Source organism: Sparus aurata, chromosome 2 (genome assembly GCF_900880675.1).
Source record: "Sparus aurata chromosome 2, fSpaAur1.1, whole genome shotgun sequence".
NCBI lineage: Eukaryota > Metazoa > Chordata > Actinopteri > Spariformes > Sparidae > Sparus > Sparus aurata.
In genome coordinates, this window is record NC_044188.1 from 14,643,472 (window position 1) to 14,666,812 (window position 23,341).

At 40.2% G+C, this 23,341-nt stretch overlaps 2 protein-coding genes across 8 annotated transcripts; one reads left to right on the top strand and one right to left on the bottom strand.

The window, feature by feature from the left end:
- The first annotated feature begins 267 nt into the window (after window positions 1-267).
- relb (v-rel avian reticuloendotheliosis viral oncogene homolog B) lies at window positions 268-12,640 on the top strand. Of its 4 annotated transcripts, none has more exons than XM_030393263.1 (11): window positions 268-584; window positions 817-837; window positions 2,425-2,603; window positions 6,372-6,707; window positions 7,815-7,981; window positions 8,154-8,245; window positions 8,367-8,498; window positions 8,591-8,695; window positions 9,680-9,895; window positions 10,032-10,103; window positions 10,414-12,640. In XM_030393263.1, exons 1-11 carry the CDS (start codon window positions 524-526, stop codon window positions 10,857-10,859), a joined length of 1,827 nt encoding a protein of 608 aa, XP_030249123.1. In that variant the 5' UTR covers window positions 268-523; the 3' UTR covers window positions 10,860-12,640. The 4 variants fall into 4 exon arrangements, with proteins under 4 accessions (XP_030249123.1, XP_030249133.1, XP_030249143.1 ...); XM_030393273.1 differs by having other exon boundaries at window positions 10,417-12,640; XM_030393283.1 differs by lacking the exons at window positions 268-584; window positions 817-837; window positions 2,425-2,603 and adding an exon at window positions 4,453-4,695.
- Window positions 12,641-19,499: 6,859 nt separating this feature from the next.
- mrpl28 (mitochondrial ribosomal protein L28) lies at window positions 19,500-22,521 on the bottom strand. Of its 4 annotated transcripts, none has more exons than XM_030438107.1 (6): window positions 22,363-22,521; window positions 21,095-21,404; window positions 20,574-20,726; window positions 20,350-20,484; window positions 20,172-20,261; window positions 19,500-19,966 (listed from the first exon to the last, which is right to left on the bottom strand). In XM_030438107.1, the coding sequence occupies exons 2-6, from the start codon at window positions 21,377-21,379 to the stop codon at window positions 19,871-19,873; spliced, it is 759 nt and encodes a 252-aa protein (XP_030293967.1). In that variant the 5' UTR covers window positions 21,380-21,404; window positions 22,363-22,521; the 3' UTR covers window positions 19,500-19,870. The 4 variants fall into 4 exon arrangements, with proteins under 4 accessions (XP_030293967.1, XP_030293976.1, XP_030293985.1 ...); XM_030438116.1 differs by having other exon boundaries at window positions 22,424-22,506; XM_030438125.1 differs by having other exon boundaries at window positions 20,172-20,258; window positions 22,341-22,484.
- Window positions 22,522-23,341: the final 820 nt, after the last annotated feature.

Here is a 23,341-nt window from a genome sequence, read left to right on the forward strand (position 1 = left end):
ATAGGTGCAAAACAGTTTATTTGCATATTCAATGAAGCATGGTGAAAACTAAAAGAAGAAAAGTTACTTAATGGAAAAATAAAGTTCTCCTTTTTGGGTCACCACGCTGTTTTGAGCTCGAGATGATGGATATTCAAATGAGAGAAACATCACACTGAGCTGTTAGGGCTGCAGCAGCGGCACCGCAGTACCTGCAGTCCCCCGGGGGGGTTTTCCCATCTGGGAGGTGACGTGAGGAAGAAGAGGGGATTTCCAAAGCCTGAACCAGCCAATCAGAGCGAGGCTGCTACGGAAACACATAACTGAGGCAAACTTCGCTTCAGACATTCGACACATGGCTTCATGTCGGTTTGAGACCTTTTCCCTGGTCTGTACAAACACTCGGAGCTTGTTTACAGCCTGACGAGTCTCCACAGAGCTGGGTTTTTTAAAAAACAGAGAGACGAGTTCTGACCCAGGAAACGAGACAGACACCGGAAATAGTCCAGTTTGGAAAGAAGTCAAGGACACGACGGAGGAGTTGATGCTCTGTAAAGACTTCTCACATGCGATGAAAGACATGGACGGCTTCAACGGTACTTCTGGTAGGTTTTAAGAGTCCATCCTAATGTGTGTTTGTGTGTATGAGCGTGTATGTGTGTGCGTGAGAGAGATGACATCATCTCCAGGCATGTGATTTGTCAGAGCCGAGGAGCCAACACCCATCCCCGGGATCTGAGCACTGCTGCCCGGCTCTACTGCTCCGCTGTGTGCAGCTTTATCCGTCACTGTGTTTCTGTTGTCTCCACTGACTCTTTGTCTCTGTCTGTCCTGCAGAGCGGCAAACAGACTTGATTGGTGAGTACCCTTGTTTTTACTTTTGTTCAAGTGTGTGTGTATGTGTTTGCGTGTGCGTGTGAGACGTGTATGCAAAGTGTGACTTAATGCAGAAGTCAACCATCATTAGTGTTTCTCCTTCCTCATCTCGTGTTGTGATGTGTGTCAGGCTGCTTCTGGTTTGTACGGTGGCCCTGAGGTGCACCACCAAACAACTCATAACCACTTTATAATGACATCATTACAAAAAGTCACATTTATAGTTGATTTCGTAAACCATTGAAATGTTGTATAAACATTTTGCTTATTGTAAAGTTTCAATTGATGTTTGTATAACTTAAGGTGAAATGTAAAGGTAAAATCAAAAGTAGTTAAAAAATGGCCAATTGTACCCTGGACCCCAGAGAGTTAATAGATACTGAGCAGGTAATGTCAAACCATTAGCTGGATGGTCAGAATAAAGTTAATAAATCAAAAATTAAAAAAGTTTTCGATATTTATACATCAGGTGATATACACATTTTTGCAGTATAGAAGCGAAATTGACCCCCTTTATGTACTGTATGGTAGTGAATGGAAAGACATACTGTTTGAACTGTACCACAAGTCACACATATGATGTTTGTCCATTTAAAAGATGATTTTTCAAGTTAGTAAAGATTTAGTTTGTCGTAATTAAAGTAAAATAGTATCTAGTTTTGTGTGAACTACATCATCTCGCTTAACACACATCACAAACACCAACATTAGTCAGTTATCAAAATGGTCATTACCTCTGGTTAGTACAGTGGCCATGAGATACGAAATGAAACATTTCATTAGACCTAAAAGCATTATTGAGCTTTCTCTGAAGAACTGCAACAATTAATCAATTAGTTAACTATTGAATTAATGGCCAACTGTTTTTATAGTCCAGTCAAGGTTTGAGAAATTCTTTAAGAAAAACAGGCAACATTTTCTGATTCCAGCTTCTTAAATGCGAATATTTTCTGTTTTTTTTTCATCCTCTATAAACACAAACTGAATATAAGACATTTGAGGACATCATCTCGGACTTTGGGAATCAATGATCGACACCAGACAACTGATTGACAGGCTAATTGTTTTTTTGGCAGCCTTGATTATATGTATTACGTTTTGGTATTTTTATTGCATTTAAAGCTTCAACTGCATTTATTGCGATTGCAGCTCAAAACATATTGAGTTTTTTATCGGACAAGAAAAGCTGCAAATATTTACTTCTGCGAGGCTGGAACCAGTGATCTGTTTTAACATTCTTCAATATTCAGTTATCAATATTGTTTCCAGTTAATTTTGTTTACATGCTTTACCACTGTTTTGTTGATATGTTATGCACCGTGGCTGCAGGAAACCCTACTTTCTGTTTGGTTGTCGAGTGCCACACACACCTCAGCCACATGTTGATTGGTAGTTGGTCATGGTATAAACAATACAGCACTCTCACGGTTGTGATGTAAAAAATAATGACCTGTGTTGAGTAAACAACGCTTTTAAGTCAAAAGGCAAAGACTTATTACCGTTGTTCTTGATGGCTTTAAAGAAATTTGGCTGTGAAGTTTTGTTTATCATCATCAATGTTTATTATAGACCTCATTGAAGAAATCATCACGGAGGACAACGAGCGCCTGGTCGCCTCCCTCCCTGGACCTCCCCGGCCTCCTGACAACCTACTCTGCACGCCACAAGCCGAGAACAACAGGAGGCTGCGGCAGAGCTCCTCACCGTCCTCTCAGCCGGTGCTGGTTGCGAGAGGCACTGCATGTCAGGTGAGTGGGATCAGTGAAGGATGACTGGGTGTGCTCTCGCAGTGTGATGTGTTTATGCCAGTGTAGTCATTCGTGTTGTTTTGGTTTATCTGGTGTCTGAGCGGTTTCCTACACTTCCTGGAACGAACGTTGGCAACACCCAGAGGGTTTTTGCTTCAGGTGTGGGTTGGAGGGGGCCAAGTTTTGGGCGACTGGTGCAGAAGCAGGCCGCGACAAACACAGAGAAAGTTTAATTATGCATGACAAATCATTTTAAAGGCTGAATATAGGAGTCGTCTTAAAGATTTAAAGGGACAGTTCACACCGAAATCAAAAATACATATTCTCTCTCTTATGTGAAGTTGCTTTTTTATCTATCTAGATTGTTATGATGTAAATTGCTGAGCTTTAGAGATACCAGCCACAAAGATGCCCGCCTTCTCTTGAGTCTGATTGAACTAAATGGCACTCTTGTGGTGCTCAAAGCGCCATAAATAATGACCCTGCTACTCAAGATGATCAGCAGATCCTGCGGTGAGCAGTTCATGAGGAAACCAGACAAGAGGCTCATGCACGTGAAAGCGCAGAATGTAAACAATAATGGCATCCTCCTCCGCTGAGCCGTAATGTTAGCTAGCCTAGTTAGCCTAATTAGCAATCCTCTCATCCACGAGTATGCATGCTTGGTGATACAGTTTGTGGGTGAAGCTCTTCAATGGTTTGTCTTTATCATAGGTGGGGTACATTACTGCAATAAAACAAATGATCACTAATCATGAGTCAATTGTCGAAAATTCAAAGACAAGTTTTTTGATAATTATTTAATTGTTTAGTTTCATTTATCAGACAAAAAATGAGAACATATCTGGTTTTAGCCTCTTAGATGTAGAGGGGTTGCCGTTTTTCTCAGTTCCGTATCATCATTAAGAGAACAGTTTTAGGTTTTCGGACAAAACATTCAGTTGGAGAAGCAATTTGAAGACGTGACCTTGGCCTCTGGGAATTTTCAGTACAGTTAATCCAAACAACACTCAGCGAATGATCTCATGCTGAAAATAATCATTCGTCACAGTCCTGGTATGGATATATTTTGTACACAAACACTGATCCATGTTGCAGCGATAAACCTGTTTTACAGCATACTGTGGTGTGAGAATTGACGCTCATCATATCATGTATCAAACTCTACTGTACTAATATTATTGAAAGAAAGATCATTCAAGTTTAAAGTTTGTGAGGACATAATATTTTGTGAAATTATATTAAGCCTTAGTTCAACCTAGAAAAACCTTCTGTTCACACTCCTTTAAGCTGATAATAATAACTGTTGTGTAACACTGTGAAACTAACATTTCCTGAGACCGTTGACCATCTTACTGTGAGAATGTAATACCGTTCCATAAGTGTGACTCAGTCAGTCAATATGTCCACATTGCCTTCACGTTGTTATATAAAACTTGTTAATATGAAACTCAACAACAGAGGAAGCTTCAGTCAGGCTTCTCCTCTGTTAGCTTGTATAAAGAGGTGCCTGTGCACTTTAAGAGAAGAGGGTTTGTTCATGTGTTGCCTGCAGATGGTTGGGTTTTGTTGTGACACAGGGCAGCAGTAAGGCAGCCCGGCCGGTCGGGCTCTTACCATAAAGCACGTGGTTTACAGACAGCAGGGAGATCAGAAGTGGTGTAATCTGATCAGACTGTGGTGACGCTGCAGCCTGCACAGACAGGTAACAAAGTGCAGCAGAAGAAAACAGATGAAGCTTGTCATTAGCGAGTGACGAGCATGTGAGATTGCTTAACTTTGGGGTTTTTGTGTGTAAACAGCTTTTAAAAAAGTCTTTGTGGCAGGTGATAGAGGCTGACACACCTCCTCGGCATGCTTTCCACAGGGTGAGGAGGAGCAGAAGAACTGTAATCTGACTCCTACTTTCAGTTTGCCGTCCTTTCTGTTTACAAGCCAAACCCTCCGGCGGGGTGAAAGGTTGCATTCTTCGCCCCGCGCCTCTTCGCCAATTGGTGGATCCACGTCAGACCGAGCTGACTTCCTGTTTCCTGTTCGCTGGCTCACTCTGCCAGGCTTTTGTTTAGCTCTGGAGCTTTAAGACTCTTTAGAGGTATGCCCAGGCCCACACACTCGCAGATACTCAGACATTTTTGGCTCGACAGGATATTATGAAACATGATCTAATACAGAGGCATCACCCGCGTCTCTGCAGCAACGGTTTGATGAGCTCTCAGCCTGATTAACGGCCACACAGGCGACAAAGAGGTCATTGCTTCTTTGTTCCCTGCAGGTTTGATTATTCGTGTCTCATTCAACTGATGCTTCAGATAGACTTCACTGTGATTACTGAATGCTTTGTCTTACATCACATGGAAGCCAATTGGAGGCCATGACCGGTAGGGAGAGTTGCCGATAGAGAAAGTAAAACAGCAGTGAGAAACAGAGTATTTTCAACAACAAGATGTGTGAGTGGGAACGGAAAGAGAGGGTGGTCTGTGGTGCAACGCAAAAATAAGACATTAAACTGCAGGAGGAGGAGTAGACAGACGAGCATGTTTAACTCTGCACTGATAGAAAGCACATGTATGAAGGAGAATCGTGCAGTGACTCAGTTTTGCTGCTCGCTTTCACTGCAGCTTCACCTTCATCTAATGTAATGGATGACGGACATCTGGTTCTCTGTTTTCTACTTTAAAAACATGCCTGTGATTGTTGTTTGTTATTTTTTCCAGTGTTGTATAAAGTAACCATGGTTACAATATATACATTTATATATTATCCACACAATAATGTTATGTGTACTTAAGTATCAAAAGTGCAAGTAAAGTGAAATTATACATGTCTAGATTGGTCCAATTTGTCTGGTAAGACTGGTTATTGTGTTTTTTTCTAAATCTACTGTTAGAATACATTCATTTTAAAATGCATGTCAAAAGTGTCAACGTCTATTAGTAACTAATGTCAGTTTTCAAATGAAAAGTAGAATATTTAACTCTAAAATGTAGTGGAGTGGAAGTATAAAGTAGAATAAAGTGTAAATACTCAAGTAAGGCACAAGTACCTCAAAATTGTACTCATACCGTACTTGAGTAAAGTAGTTGCATTCCACCACTTTCATTGTTGCAGTAAGTTGATGTTGTTTTCTAATGGCTCAGGCCCCATATACTGTATTTAGTAGTACTAAGATCTTTTATTTTGGTAAAAATACAATTTAAAAGATGCTCTTTAAGTCTTTGATTCAGATAATTTCTTATGAAAAAGTACAGATAAGTAGTAGTGGTATACTATTATTATTATTATTATTGTTATTATTAATATCATCATTATTATGATGAATATTATTATTATTGTTATTATTACCAGGCAAATGTACATAATATCAAAAGTAAAAGTTCTGCCCTATGACTGATATATTATTATGTGTTGCATTATTAAATTATGTATTCATGTGTGAGTACTTTTAACAGAAAAACATTGAGCTAGTTTTTTTAGTCCTGTGGTTCCTAACATGAGGGTCAGACCCCCTCGAAGGGTCACAAGATTGATCTGAGCGGTCATCTGATGAGATCTGGGTCAAGGTCATTTTTGTTCTCCCAGAGAGGCAGTTTGTCCAGCAGAAATACAATCATCACACAAACAACTGACCAGATTGACCAGAAAGTCTGACTAACATCAGTTACAACATCAGTTGCAAAAGCGGGTTTCCAACCTCAGCATGACTAATGTGCTTCAATAAAGGTTAAACAATGTTATTAATAAGGATGTGTGTTTTTATTTCCACCACAGCCAACCTGCCCCTTCCCTCAGCCCCTGCCTCAGTCGTGCTCTTCCAGAGAGATGGCCCATCCTTCACGAGGGGCCTCCTCTCCAGCCGGTTCCTCTCGCCGTGGTCGAGGCTCGTCATGTTTGCTGGCCTCTAAGAACTCTGGCGGCATTTCCTCCCAGAACCGGGTAGGCGACACAGATATGCTGGAGCGGATTCTGCAGAAGCCCAAACTGGTGGTGGTGGAGGAGCCCAAGGAGAGAGGCATGAGGTTTCGCTATGAATGTGAAGGACGCTCAGCCGGCAGCATCCTGGGGGCATCCAGCACTGAAACCAACAAGACGCAGCCTGCGATAGAGGTAAGCGCATTACGGTTAGACTCTGTTTCTCTTTTGGACATTAAAGGGGGTTTACTCGCTCTCAGAGGCAGTTGGAACCTGAGTTGACTTTGTTTTGTGTGTACAATTGAACCCCTGATGTCGACCAGTGCAGACGGGTGGAGCTGGGAGGATGTGGGTTGTTAGAGTCAATTAGAAAGTCCCCACAAATCCCAACTCAAGTGTGGTGAGAAGGAGCGGTTTATCCCCCTGCCTGCATACTAACAAACACTCCTACACACTTCTCTTCACCTCATACGAACACAATCGCATTATGAGGACACTTGAGTTCGATGGGGATTTTGAAGTGAAAATCAGTGCTTAATATTTCAGTCGATGTGGCTGATTTGATTATTTAGAATGTCTGCTTTTTCTCAATTTGTAATTGTTCTTAAAAATTAGTACCTCAGACAGCAGAATGTAAAAGAAGTTAAAAAAGTCAAAATCCACTCCAACAGAAGCTCCTGTCTCCCACAGAAAAACTCTTCTCCTTAAATGCCTCGCCAGTAGTCCCGCCTTTAATTCTGTGTCTTTGTGACATCACACTATGTCACTGTGTACTCAGACACAAAATAATTGATTTAGCACAGGTGCTCTGTTGTTATTAGTCGTGCTGGCTCAGGCGTATGTGAGCTGACCAATCATAGCAGACTAGGTATTCAGGAGGTGAGTGTTGAAGAGACGGGAGCTGAAACTGTTTTAGACTCGACGGAGAATACAGTTCTGCAGTACTGGACAGAATGAGAAAACTGATGTGTTTTTGAGCATTAAAGCATGTAAACCTATTAAAGTAGTAACCCAAAATAAAATTATGAAGCTGAGAATGAGCATAAAATGTCTACTTAAGAAAAATTCCAAGGAGGAGTGGGAACATTTGATACTTAAAATTTATATAGCATGGAGAGCGCAAGAACAGCACAAAGAAGGCTTGATTTGGCAGCTACTCTGATATATATATATTTTAGTATATGGTTTGGTTTAAAAGGTTGCGTAGTTTTGCAACACTTCCTGAGTAACAATAAAACTGTGTGTGTGTGTGTGTGTAATGTTTTTCTTCCTTTCATGTTCCTTTCCTGTTCTCTCGTTCAGATTCAAGGTCCCATTGATCACATAAAGAGGGTCACAGTTACTGTTTCCTTGGTGACCAAAGACCTCCCACACAGGCCTCACCCCCACTGCCTTGTGGGTAAAGACTGCCCTAATGGTTCTGGAATCTGCGTGGTGACGCTCAACCCTCACAGCAACCGACGTCACAGGTGCGCCTCTCATCTCTCACCTGTCTCTATTAAATGCATTCTTTCTTTACTTAGACTCTTGACATCATATCTTTCTTGCTTTTTCATTACACCCACTGACCTTTTGCCAACACTAAACATACAAAATGTCCTGACAAAAATGTGTGTTTCTCCTTCCACTCTGCACTTGCAGCTTTGTTAACCTTGGCATTCAGTGTGTGAGGAGGAAAGAGCTGGATGTGTCACTGAAGAAGAGAAGAAGCCAAAATATCGACCCCTTTCAGAGTAAGAAGGATCCTAACACACACTTGTTATTGTCATCTCTCTACATTTAAAGGAAGTTGATATGTTTCATTGTGATTCAAAGAAAGACCTCATGATTAATTTGTGTCTCTTCGTCCCTCAGCTGGTGACTCAAAGGGCATTGAAGACATGGACATGAACGCAGTGCGTCTGTGTTTTCAGTGTGAGCTCGAGTGGGATGACGGCAGAAAAGACTGTCTCAGCCCAGTCGTGTCCAACCCCGTCTATGACAAGAGTAAGACACACCACCATAAAACTCCATGAAGACTTATGTAAATGCACTTCTTGACTCTCATACGTTGTTTTCATGGTTTGTCTTGTTGACAGAGGCCACGACGACATCGCAGCTGAAGATCAGCTGTTTGAACCAGTACAGAGGTTCCTGCCACGGAAAAACGGAGATCTACATGCTGTGTGACAAAGTGCAGAAAGGTAAGGCGAGGGTTTTGTTTGTGGTGATTTAATAGCACGTGTAAAAAAAAATATATATACAGAGAGCTGACAGAATTAGTCTCACACAGCAGAGAAACTCAGTCTTCACTGCAGGAGATTAGTGTGCAAACATGGTTCGCTGAGTCAGATACATACCACACAAAACGGCAACATTTAGAGTGTGATGATGATGTGTAACTTTAGTTAACGGCTATTAAAACAGCACGCTGAGTGAAGCATACTTCTCTTACTTTGGTTGTTGATTAATCTCAAAGAGGATGTTATTTTGACCGCCATTTCTCTTTTAACATGGCGTTTTCCTATGTCTTCATTTTTTCATTGAGCCATTTATCAGTTTTTGAAGCTGATAAACCAGAAGTTCAGGCAGCAAATCTTTGTCCTCTATGCTGCCTTGAAAACTCTTTTAAGAAATGCTGTTTGTTATAAAGCAGAACTAGTGTTCAACTGGATAAGAAGCCATTGCGGCTGTGATTTACAGCAGTAACAGTCACAGTTGAAATAAGCTTCACTGAACATGACTTTTAATGTTTTCAGCACTTTACACATTTTTTTGTGCGTATATTTATATTTGATGCAGCCAAACAAAGTTGTGTGTATTTCAATACGGTTTTTGATGTCATTCATGCCTGAAAATGAACCCTTTTCCAAATGTTCACGACTCTTAGAAACCCTGCAAACAGGTGTTTACTGCTGTGTTTTTGTCATGAAAGGTAATATTTACATTATAACTGAATATTACGTATTATAAACATGATTTGTAACTAAGAAAGATACCTAAAAATGTTTTTTACAAAACCTCATGTTGAAATGTGATCTTACTGTTGTATTGTACTTAGTACAGTTAGGACAATAGATACAAAAATCTAAGTAACAGGCGTACTGACAACAGTCAGAAAAATACACCTGTATTCTCACGTCCTCTTCCTGTTTAACGTGGTTGTGTGTGTTGTCTCTGATCCACAGATGACATAGAGATCATCTTCAGGCGAGGGTCGTGGAAGGCGAGCGGTGAGTTTGCCCAGACGGACGTTCACCGGCAGATCGCCATCGTGTTCAAGACTCCGCCCTACCAGGACCAGGACATCACAGAGGAGGTGGAGGTCAGCGTCGCCCTGCGTCGCCTCTCAGACCAGATGGAGAGTGAAGCTATTAGCTTCACGTACCTGCCGCACAACCCAGGTGAGTCAGGAGTGAAGAGAACTAACAGGTTACTGATGGCAGATGAAGTGGTTCGAATTTACTTTTACTAGCAGATCATTTTAAAGCCAGAAACAATAGCAGGGGATTAATTTAAGCATTTCTGTTTTCATTTCAGATCCATATGAGGTGAAGCGTAAAAGGAAGATAAAGCCAGACATCAGTTTCAGAGACAAACCTTGTGCTACAGGTGAGGCTCCAACGTTGCCATTCCCTCTCTTTATTTTCTTCACGTTTTCTGATATTTAGAGGCATTTAGGAGGTGAACTGATTCAATGAAGTAGGTAACCTTTGTGTTTGGTCAGACTGCTTGTCTTTAAAAGCACAAGTATCACCACTAACATTAAAACTTCTGTTCTGTAAGTAGGAGTTTATTCAATGTGTTGTACAGCAAGAATCATATGTCATGATCCAAGTATAAAGTTCTCCTTTAACTGGCCTGTCATCATATTTCTAACAGGTATTTATTCTTTCTGAAACACAATCTGTTTCCTCTCCAGCAGCAGAGAGTGCACCTGCAGCAGAGCAGCCCTTCCACTTCCCACAGCCTCAGATCATGTCTCCCGACGAGAGGCTTTGTGCCGCCCAGCCCGTGACCGCCGCCTTCGGGGAAATGTGCTTCAACGAGCCCCAGGACTCAAACAATGGCAACGAAGCTGCCATTATTAATCAGCTGCTCGAAAATCCTTCATTTTTTGAAATGTTGGGTGACCCAACCTTCACCTTGTCCATGCTTTCTGTCTTCGAGCAGTGCCCTGATCCCAACTCCACATTTGCCAACATGGACATGAACTTTAACCAGAACTTTGGCTCGTACCATCAGGACTTTTCCCATTACAATGATGAGCAGTTCAACATGCTCGTCACTGAGAGCCAGACTGTGCAGACAGAGGCACAGGACAGCCTCTCCAACATGGTTCAGGTGAAGACAGAAGAGGAACTATGAGGACGGGACAGTCAGGATCATGTAGCACTTACACACCTTCTCTGTCCACTTAAATAATAATGAAACATTTTGGGAAAAATGCTTATCACCTGCTGACAGAGACGAGCTAGCTGTGTGTCCTGTTTCCAGTCTTTGTGTTTGGCCAAGCTAACCAGTTGCTAGCTTCCGCTGAAGTGGCCACCTCTGGCACCAGTGTCAAAAACGGCAGTTCCTCAAATGGCCACTTGAGGCTGGATCCAAAAGTGAGTCAATCCCCCCCGGAGCTTTACAGCAGAAATAAACATGTTTACAGCCAGCTACAAAAATAAAGCAAATTGACCTCAATAGCTCATTTCACGGTTCATGACTGTAACTTGTTCGAATTACATTATTAGCTAGCCACTAGCTTTTTAACTAACTAACTAACAAGGCAGTCTGATTTAGCAGATGTAGACTGTCGATATAATCCTGCCAATTTACGCCTTCTTTTTCTTACTGTTTTCAAAATCCCCAAAAACAGCGACTGAGCTAGCAACCTACATGCAAACAATTGCAAGTTACTCTAATGCTAACCTGGTGCTAACGGTACAAATGTAAACAAGCGAGCAGCTCTTTTTCTTTTGTAGGGATTTAGACATATTAATGCCAGGGCTGGCTTCCCCACGTGCAAAACAAATTCCCTCTGACACTGTTTTTCAGGGGAACTAGTGCTGCATCCTTGGTTCAGCCCAAACCCAAGACAGTTGTGGCTTGTTTGAAAGAAGTACAAAGCCTCCAGATTGGTTCTTTTAAGCCTCCTCGCCACCGACAGCCGTTGACAGAGGCATTATGTTTCCGGATTTTCTGTCCATTATAATGTTTGATGTCTAAAAGGTCAAAATTAAATGTGCTGTGACATCATATTACTCTGCAAACTTTTTCCTTTCTCCGGCACTGACACAGCATAATGCAAGACTAGCAACTAGGTTTTATTCGGCAGGCTTCAGCGTCCATGCCTTTACACATTTTGCGCTTCGGCTTCATAGTTTGCATACAGACATGAGAACGCTAACGACCTCCTCATCTGACTCTTGGCACAAAGTGAATAAGCATATTTCCCAAAGTGTTGAACTTGACTTTTTGAGTCGGAGCCAAGCATGATTATGTTATGAAGCAAAAGCCATCCTTTACTGTGAAATGTGTTTGTAGACTCATTTGGTTTCACAAGTCTGCATCTCTGTCTTTGTCCAAACGCCTCGCTGGTCGAGGGTTTAGCCACCAGGAGCAGGCTAACAGTCCTTAATATGAAATGCTGCTAGCATTAATCATCAGGCTTAAAGTCAGAAGAAGGTCAGCATGAAGCTTAAAAAGTGAAGTCTTGACCGTATTTAACTTGGGAACAATAGAAACCCTTTCATTAATTGCTGTTAATCATTCTAGTGGTAGGACTGAAATACCTGCTATGTCATGTTGATGTAAGAACTGTATTATTTGACTTCCTGCTGGACGTCTTGTCAACCGTGTGAATGGAATGTAGTTTTTAAACCACAAAAAGTCTCAAGTAGAGTAGTTTCAGGTCTGTTCTTCCCATTGTTCTCGTGTGTCACACCAGCTGGCTTGTTTAATATTTAATCTACTTAAGCGCAATAGAAACCAGTCGTCCTCATATTCATAGGCGTGTTTATGTGAGTTCCTTTTTGTTCTGCAGTTTCTCTCTCGTGCCAGGCATTCAAATTTCCACTCGCAGCTTGTCACATGTCCAACCCCGCCCCCTCTCTGTAGCACGGTAGTGTCAACATTAAAAATAAAATGTAAGTCTGTGATATTTCTGTCATGTCGTTACTTCCTCTGAAACCAACTACTGCTTTTGTGATGATTTGTCAGATGTCAAAAGAGACAATAGAGTCTCCAAAAAGGGAAGTGGACACTGGAGTGTGACCCATCTTCAGCTGCCTGCCTACACACATTCCTAACCTGCTTGCTCACTTACAAAAACACTGAATCTTGGCAAAGCAGGCTGTGGTTTTATGCCTTTAACAGCTGAGTTTTAAATGCCAGCATTGTCACAAGACAACGTTGAATGACTCGTTTTCCCACGAAAATAACAGAGAAACACTCAGATGAGAAGCATCCTTTGTTTTTGTTGTCAAACACCTTGCTGGCCTGTTTGGTTGCGGCCTCTTAACCTCAGACAAGCAACACAAAGGCGTTTTTATCCTCCAAAACTTGCCTGTCACACCTTACAGTAATCCAGGCTGAGAAAATTCTCTATTTCTCCTTTCAGTTTTTTTGCTGAGTCTTTTGTAATACCACAGGCTGCTTGGGAAACTTGTAAAGCCACTTACGAAATTTTCATAGATTGAGACAGATTGGAAAATACAATGTGACCTGACCTTAATGTCAAAGTCCAATTTAAAGGCGTAAGTGAGTAGGATTTTCCCATAAAACATGTTAAGACCCACACAAAAATAATCCCTATTGATCATAACTGATGATAGACTGGAATTTGAAGTATGTCAGAGATCCCTATCCTCTTCCTGTTTTTTCTTATTTCGCTCTGTTTAGGACGTCCCCAACCAGCGAGCGGGTCGTGAGGGTGGGACTCGAGATAAACATTTCGACCAGGCGCCACATCGTAAGAATGCATCCAAGAGGAAGCTTAAGAAACTATTGTTGTGTTTACAAACCGCAACTGACAAATTCTACTCGTCCTGCTCATAACGTTTATGAGCAAGTTTTCTCAAAGTTAAAAACCTTATTGTTTTCATTGGCTCAAACCACCTCAGTCTTTTATTTATGATCAATCAGAGTAACTGCTAATTGTAGCTGCTGTTATCTAGTTAGCTCGGTTAGCAATGCAGTTAGTGGTCCATACTAGGGACATGAAGCACTAGGGGAGTATTTTGGTGTTCACACTATTAGCACATGCAGCTTTGGACTGGCAAGGGCTGGGGCTAGCTGGTTAGCATGCTAACTTCAGTTGATGTCTCTGCAACAGAATCCATAGATGTCATAACATCAAAACAATTATTTCTTTGTTATTATTTCATGCATGAAAATATTAGTATTTATTTTACTTGTACTTCTGATACTTAAGTAAATTTAATATCAGATACTTTAAGACTTTTACTCGAGTATTATTCACATGGGTGACTTTTACTGTTGACAATCTAATAATGTTAAAGCAATATCTTTACTTGGTATAACACTGTTAATAATTCTTTTTTGTATCAGTAAATTATTAGTTAATTATAATGTGATAAACAGTGTAAGAACATCCTGGAGTCGGAGACGACTTCCTCAGTCATTGCTCTGATTCACTGTCCAGCTGAATAGTGGACTAATTGTAACTAAAAGTTTCACACCCACAAAACCAGTTTTGACCGAGAAGTAAACAAACAATAGTGGAAGATGAATTGTTTAAATATTTAACATTGTCAGTATTCCATCTGCGCTCCGGGTAACCTCATGAGCTGCTGTTGCTGCTGCTGGTAGTGTGCTGGTAGGAGCAGGTGGTAGCTTTTCAGGCACCGCCCGTCACTGTTGACTTGACCTGAATACACATGGTTTACAGCCACAGGGAAACTCCACACTGGGCTGCTTTCCAAGGCCTTTTATCTAGAATACACACGGAGATGCACTTGATTTCCTGTGAAATGGTACCACCGTACCATTCTGCTGGGACTCGTTCAGACATGTCCACATATCAGTCTAAGCACATGGTCATCCTTTCTAATGGCCTGATTTAACAGTTACAGGAAGTTCTCGCAGGTTTATTTTTATAAAACAGTTTGGTCTGAGGTTTTGTACAGACAATCGTATCCACTAAATTCTAAAGGAATAGTTCGAAATTTGTGAAGATGGGCTTGCGTACTTTCTTTTTCTTGTGTTTGGTCAGTTAAGATGAAACTAGATCTCACATCTCTTGAGCTTAGTTTGAAGAACAAAACAGCTAGCCTGACTCTGTCCAGAGATAACAAAACCTACTTACCACTGGCAATTTAATAAACCCACACTGTGCTGTTTCTACACTTAAACAAACAATATAAATGTGTTATTTAACTTGACGAACTCTAACCCTGGTCGATGTTTTTTTTTTTTTTTAACTTTGCAAAGAAACAGGCTGGCTGTTTCCCCCTCTTTCCAGTCTGGTCTTTATGCTAAGCTAAGCTAACCGGCTGCAAATGGTATACATTTTCTGATCCACCTCCCAGCGAGATAGAAAAAAGGCGTATTTCAGAAAATGTAGAATAATTTCTTTTAAAGCAAAATGTACCATCTGACTGCAGTGAAGCAGCATCCACAAGCTGAACACCTTCAAGTAAAATCAGGTTTGCTTTGTAGTGATGTTGATAATTGTGATTGAACTTGAACCCACGTTATTAAAATGATCATTTCCATGAGACTGCACATGAGAAGACTGCTCAAAATGGTCACATGGCGGTTGAGAGTCATTGCCAGTTTTTGTTGATTCTAGCGACCCCTTTTGACAAAAGTGGGATGACACAAGTGCCTGATCTTTGCTGGAATGCACATTTGTTTTGGAAGCAAAGTCACTAAACAATATGACAGAAATTTAATTTCAATAATGTGTTCTTGGAAAGCTGAAACATGATTTGTGCTCCCCCAACAGTGATGAGGTTGCAGCAATCCATGACCTTCAACTAGGTTTAGACAGGACGAAATTAGTTAGGGAGCAGAAATTAATCTCATGAGGTAAAACAGACTTCTATCCAGTAGTTCTGTTATTATAGCAGGATATGTAAGAATTGTCCACCTGTCGAATCCATTCTCTTAATAAATAGTGGAGGTGGCATATCATGAAGTAACCTGTGGCTACTGTTAGTTAGCTCATTTAGCTGTGCAGCTAGCTAGCTTTTTAAAATAAAATAAAAAAACCTTATTGCACAATTTTGTTTGCACCTCAGCTGTCCGATTTACGGTTTCAAATGTGTCTGTTGGTTTGTGGAGACTCTGGGGATTACTGAGCAGACGGGTTGAGTCATCCTGTGCGGTGGAAACAATCGAACATGGAAATGATGTCACACAGAGATTAAATCAGAGAGCTCATATGATTTTACATTTCAGATGTGCCCTCAGGAGGGGAAAGGTGTGACTTTCACTCAGAATAATTCACTCCAGTTCACACAAGATCTTTCACCAGAGTCACACCCACTCTGCCAGGTGATCACAACTTTTAACAAACAAACTTACTGGGAATTCACACACGTTTAAGGGAAAATAAGAGACTGGCACTGTGCCATCACTTGAAAAACTTTTAATCTAAAAATAAATAACCAGAAAAGTACTTTATCAACTTGCCTATCTTGCGAACTGCCACGAAGAACACACTCTAAAAGCAGAGATACAACAGTTTTAACAGTATGGCAGAATATTTGAAGGTCAACAAATGTTTTGTGAGCACTGATCTGTAAGAAATTACCTGCTTAGAGTATTAACAGTCATTTAAAAATGACCTGTTTCTCTCTTCTTCTTTTTTTCTAAAAACATTTCTTTATGGAGGCAATCATTAAAATTTTTACAATTGACGTCATTTCTCAAAAGCCTCGAACTATCTGGAAAGAAAAGGTTTATGTAGGTAACTTTAATTTGTGCTCTTGTTTACAGTCATTAAATGTTCAGAGTCATAGCACTGATGGAGTCAAATGTTACATCTGCACACGTGCAGGGGGATACTGTGACGACACACACCATCCTGTACCTACATAGTAATACCAAGGACTACGGCTGAACAATTTGGGAATTTGGGAAAACTGATATTGTGATTGTGATCGGTTTGTGTTTTTTAAAAAGACAAGCAGTTTAATTTTCACTGTGTAATAGATTTAAATCATCAAAGATTGCTGCTGGATCAGAGGATATAATTTTTCCGCACCATAAATCTTAAGTTTTATTTGGGTATCATGTGTTGTTGTTGGTAGGCGTATATGCAGTCACCTTGGGCCACGTCTGATTGGTGACCAAGACTGTCAAACTAGGAAAACGGTATGAATTTGTAAAACCACTGACCCACGTGTTTAAACGTGTGTCAGATGTACATCCCGCAGCTAAATGAATCGCAGCCTTTGCTAATTGCATTGTTTCAAATTGTGATTTTGATTTAAAATTGATTAATCTTTCAGACCTACCAAGTGCGACAATAAACTCTTAAAAATATAGAGTTAATTAATTTCATATCCAATAAATTATTAATTACAGCTTAATTAAAACATTATAATGAATCATATTATAAATAACCAGAAACAAAAAAGTATAGCTGTGGGTGATGGGAATGGGATAAGTCTAATAAAGCCATGAAAAGACCAAAAAAAGAAAAAGTAAAATAAATTGCTGAGGTTAATACAATAAATCCCAGGGAAAACGTAATTTGTGCATCAATCTATCAAATAAGCTTAAAACATTAACCTCATGTTGGTGCTAAAGGAAAAATAAGAGGATGAAAACGGTCATTGATATTTATTCTATTGGAACCATGAAAGTCTGCACAAAATGTCTTGGTAATCTATGTTGTATTTTTAGATATTTTAGTCTGAACCAAAGTGTCGGACTGACAGATGATCTGCTAAAAGTTAATTTTTTGATGCACAGGGCTTCTACAGGTACGTCTTCTCTGGAGTTGCTGTAAAGGTTTGATGCATCTAACCGTAAAAAAAAAAAAAAAAATCAATATTTGGACAAAGGTGGACTCGAAACTGCACCGGTAAGGAGGCACTGACCGTAGTTAATATTTACAGAGTGAAAGTAAACAGGGATGACAGGGAAATGACTACAGATGGAAGTTGCTGGCAAATGTGACGCAGACTACTTATTTTTACTTATTCACATGAATTATTCAGATTAAATACAGATGTTTTCTTTGCAAATCAAATATCACTAACTTCTAAAGCCTAGTTTAGCTCAGGAGATCGAGGATAAACCAGCCAGATGTTCCTCTAAAATCTGACTCCCAGCAGAGAAATATCACCAAATTTGGTCTTTGGTATGGTGTTTGTTTTGTTAATATGAATGATTTGCGGATCACTATATGACAGGGTAATTCCATACTGTGGCTGTTTCTATATAAGGAGTAAATCTTTCTGTTTACAGGTGCAAGGTATATTTCTTTCTCTCTGTTGCCTGGTTACAACACCCACGGGAGTCCCCGCATCAGTAGGGACTCCCCATCTTACCATAATAGCATTGTGCAACCACAAAGTGAGACCAAATAAAACCGACACACGGCAGAAAGCAGTGTTGAAAGCGAAACCAGGCGAGAAACGGCTGTTTGCTTGTTTTCATAAACCCCAGTGTGCTTAAGCTCCATATAAGGACCATCAGTGCTGCTTTCAGGGGCAGATGTGTTGTCTATTACGACATTGTTTGTTTTGAATGCAGGACTATCTCTACCTCCAACATGGAAATGCTGAGAAAACAGAATTCTTTTCAGTGTTCAGAGCTTGAATGCATTTACCCTCCGTTTGGAGGTGGACATGTGGTGTTTATATGATTCAGACCTACAAACTCTGGAGAAGTGAAAAAGGTGACAACATACAAAACTAAAACCCTCTTCATTCACTTCTACTACCCTGGTTGACATAAAAAAGGTGACTGTAGCCAAAAGGTGACCAGTTTGCAGGTGTGATGATTCAATGGGTGGGCTTGATTAATGTCTGAAGTTCCTTATTTGTAACTTGATTATAGTAAAACAGAGTGAGCTCCACACAGGGCGGCTGTGGCTCAGTGGGTAGAGCGGGTCGTCTAGTGATGAGTAGGTCACCAGTTCAAATCCCGGCTCCCCCTAGTTGCATGTCGAAGTGTCCTTGAGCAAGATACTGAACCCCAAATTGCTCCTGATGAGCAGTTGGCGCCTTGCATGGCAGCCTCCGTCATCAGTGTATGAATGTGTGTGTGAATGGGTGAATGTGGCATGTGTTGTACAGCGCTTTGAGCTGTCGTTAGACTGGAAAAGCGCTATAAAAATGCAGACCATTTACAATACAAACACATTGTAATCTCCCACTGATGTAAATGTTGATTTCACTAAATTTCAGGCCTTTTGGTTCCATCTAATGGTGAAATGCAGACATAGCATGTTCTGGTTCTACAGTGTGACCTCAAGTAAAAGTCTTGCAAAAACCTTTACATTTTAAGTACAGAAACATTAATATAATTAACTGTCATTTCATGGATTTACAACATCACAAAGAAGAGCAGGTGAAGATTAACCATCGGGGCTAACACCTGTACATTTACATGTGAACGTAACTGTTGATAATGTGTGTCAAAATAGAAATGAAGTCTTTACCCACTAATACAAATATAAGCAAGGCTTCAGTTGGCCAAGAAATGCTCTGGCATATAACTGGTTGTGAGACCAAAACATTATTTTTTAAAAAGCTTTTTTGTACAACATAAACAAATCAGATATATAAGCCTGACAGATGCTGGTAGGCAAATTTTGTACTGCTGTGCCGAACCAGTCCAGCGGTTTCCCTTGGTTTCCAGTCTTTTCTTACACTGAGACATGAAAGTGGTCTCAATATTCTCCTGTTAAGCAAATTAGTGTATTCACTAAAATGTTGAACTATTCCTTTAACTTCCACATAAACTCATGCTATAACTTAAGAGAATTATATAATTAGTGAACTGATTTCATGATAATTGAAGAACATATGAACAGAAAAACTTTTAAGAAAAAAATTAATCTTTTATTTTTGTTAGATATTTTGTACAGGGGCCTCATATCGCAGCTAGTTCAGGAGCATTTACACTGATGAAGATGTCTCCCTTCATCCTCAAACATCTTACTCAGTGTATGGATATTAAATTCAATGGGATATAAATTATCAGTACTCCGACATGACCTTGTCATTTGTGTCCACCTTTGTGACATTCCCAGATGGAAATGAGTTCTCCTGGGTGTACAATCAGTCCTGAAAAAGTTTCAGAAACTTGTTGACTCCCACCACCACCTGGAGAAGTTTGACAGTTCAAACTACTTGATGTTTCAGTCTGAAAAGCTGACTCTGGTCCAGCTCAGATGGCTCAGGTAGTCACTTCTTCTCTGTGAGGTGCGGCTCTAACAATTTTTGGATGTGCAGCTCCTCAACCAGGTTGTCCACATAGGCCTTGAACAAAGGCTCAGGCTCCTGATAGAGGAGAACAAAACAGAGTCAGGACAGACTGAACGTGATCGTTACAAAGCGGTATTTGTTTCACACCTTTCAGGAGTCTGTAAGTTGGTTAAGTTTGGAGAGAGATGTGAAGTCAATTTCTCAGATGTGTAATGCAATTATTCTCAGTGAAAACAGAGGGTATTTGCACTTTGTGTGTTGAGTTGGAGGACTTTGTTACCTTGTGCTCCAGCTGCCTCTGTTTCTCCACGGCCTCCTCCAGACTCAGACCCATCCACTCTGCTTCCTCCTCTGGGATCTCAAAATGCTGCTGATTGCAGAAAAACAAACACTTGTTTCTTTAACACATTTTCTTTCCCGACATATTTAGCATCACTCAGTGAACATGTCCCACCTACCTTGTATTTGTTGTACACCTTCTCTCTCTTGACAGGGTCGTCGGGGTAGAGCGCTTCGTCTTTGTGCGCCAGGCGGAGCAACATGGCCCTCTTCAGGTCCATCCCCAACTTGGAGTTGAGGTCTTCCTTTGATGTCTGAATATGGATATATGGATATTTATAGTCTTATAAAAAGCTCTGTAGGAAATGTTTTTTGTTGTTGCACAAAGGTGGTGTCCTCTTACTTTAAGAATATAAAAGTCGAATCCGTAGGCAGCATCGATGAGGTCCAGAGTGCGCGCAGTTACCTCGATGGTGAACTTGTGGTCGAGGATTTCACTGTATAGCTCTCTTTTGAACACCTGCGGTTTCCAGGTCTTCCTCAGACGAGTCGACAACTGCCAAAAGAGATCATTCAGAATTCAATAACAACAGAAGACGGATGGACTGAAGTATGATGTCAAAAAATACTTTTGTGGTTTATTTTAAATTCAGACATTTGAGAAAAATCTACCACCTCGAAATAACAAAGTGGAGTTCAGGGTTGAATCGCTTGACAATACTGTATCAACATGCGGATGTCATATTTATATCTTGTAGTAGTGTCCTGAAAACCTTGTCAAAAATACAATTTAGTCCACTTAAGCTGGACTGTGTAAACCCTGATACAGATGCACACAAATTTTAATATACATGACTGATTTCCAAGACAATAAAAACAACAAAACATAACTAATGAAAGAAAATCATTGTTGTGGAGACTTGCCTTATCATTGTTGGCGTATCTGAAGCCTGATATCCACCCCTCTCCTCCCCACAGGCCGTCCTGCGACTGTGGAGGGTAGTAAATGGGGATCGGGACGTCCTGCACCCGCTCCTTGTGTCCTGTCTTTGGGTTGCGCTGGTACTCGACTCCCAGAGGCTTCCAATGGACTGGGGTGGGTTCTTTCTGCTCAAGGGACTTGAGGTAGTGTTGAGGGAGTCGGGTGTAGATGCCCTGCTTCAGCTTTAGGGCATCCCACATTTTGGGGGCATATTTATGAAGAGGCATAATGGACTGTCTTTCAGAGTCAGATCTGGAAGACAGAATAAGGAACATGTCAGGATCAAACAAACAACAACATGAACAACAAATGTGAAAAAGGATTTAAATGGACTAATCTATCAATCGACTGATCTATCAATCGACTGATCAATGCCACCCTACGACCCACTTACAACATCTTTGCATTTATTTAAACTTCCTTTGCATTTAAAGATGCTCTTCCACAAGCAGGAACAGCTTAAATAAATTCCATGATCATTCTGTTTTTAGTTTTGCTAATTTAATTATTAAGGTGCTTCAGATCATTTAATACACCAGAAATGTGGGTTGAACTGATGAACAACTGATTTAGCTGACAGAAAATGATTAATTTCAATTTCCATAATAAGCTGTTTAAACTAATTTATCAAGAAAGCTTCTGGCCACAGCTATAAAATGAAATAAATAAATAAATAAAACATTTTTTTAAAAACACTAGGCCTATACACTGAATATTTTGGCCCCTGATCATACAAAGCAAATACATTCTGGGTCTATAAGTAACAATCATAATCAATGTATGGTTATTTGCCAATTTCTTTGCTTAGTCTATAAAATGTCAGAAAACAAAACAGTGATAAATACCGATAACTATGTCCCGATACTCGTTTTGTCTTCCTTACATTAGAAAAGTATCTAAGTTACTTTAATCATGCATCAACCATCGACATTGCTGATGATCATTTGAGCCAGATTAACCTAATACTTTACAGGACACCCCATAAACAAAACATACGCTGCCCGTTTCGCAGACACTATTACAAATATTTAGAGAAACACACAGAGTGAGCTTCAAGAACATTAGGCTCGTTAGCATGTTGCTAACTGACAGCGGCTAACCGCACAGTTATTCATTAATTTACTTTGCTAAACAGGGTTTCTATGTATCTAACATGAAGCTGGAAACACGTTCAGACGTCTGTCTTACCGGGTAAGAACTAAACAGTTACGTCAATTACAGGGTAGGTTTTTACTCCACGTTATCACAAAATCAAGCAGGCAAGGACATACATAGTGCATTCTCCGCTACACAGTCTGGCTTCCGCTTTCACTGACCCGCCTACAAAGACGAGGAACACGATTGGATGGTGGCAAAGTTCTCACAGATGATTGGCTTTCACGGACTATCAATCAAACACTTCTTCCGGGATGGAGGACCGGCTGTAGTTTCAAAGTAAATACATTCATTTATGTCTGCAAAATGGACAACAGTTCATTTATATTGTTTAAATCTTCATGGTGTTCTGAAGAATAAACAACAAGATATAACTGTTTCAAAATCATAGCATTACAACATATCTATATTAACTAGATTAAATATGGATATGCAATAAAAGTCGAATAGGGACCATAAATATTTACAAAACACAAAATAAAAATGTAGATATGTCACGCAAAGAACAATTAAGTGAAACACTAAAATATACCAATATCCATAAATAATTTTGAGTAGTGTACAATTTTAGTTAAACCATGAAATATTAAGTCTTTGATACACTACAAGTAGCTCTAAGGCTTTGATGAAGAAAAATACTGTGGGAAAAATGTTATTGTGAAGTGTTGACAGGAAGTAGATCCCCGTGACGCAGACAGAAAAAGTTTCGCTGGTGTAAAAGGTGAAAATAACACACGACTATTGAAGTTTTAAGCGTTTAAAATGTCAAATATTCACTATGATTTGAAACAGAACGGTTATAACAATCACAAAACGTTTCATCTATGAACTAAATAATCCTTCGAACAAGATTAACTAAATCAATCATAGAAAAACGGAGAAACCTTCCGCCCGAAAGGTGGAATTGAACCACTCTGCCGCTAAGCAGCTACAGGTTTGAAGCCTGCACCCCGGACCACCGAGGCTCATCCGGGCACTTTCACAAAGCTATATCAGGTGTATTTATACATCGTACCATCAAGACCATTGTCAGT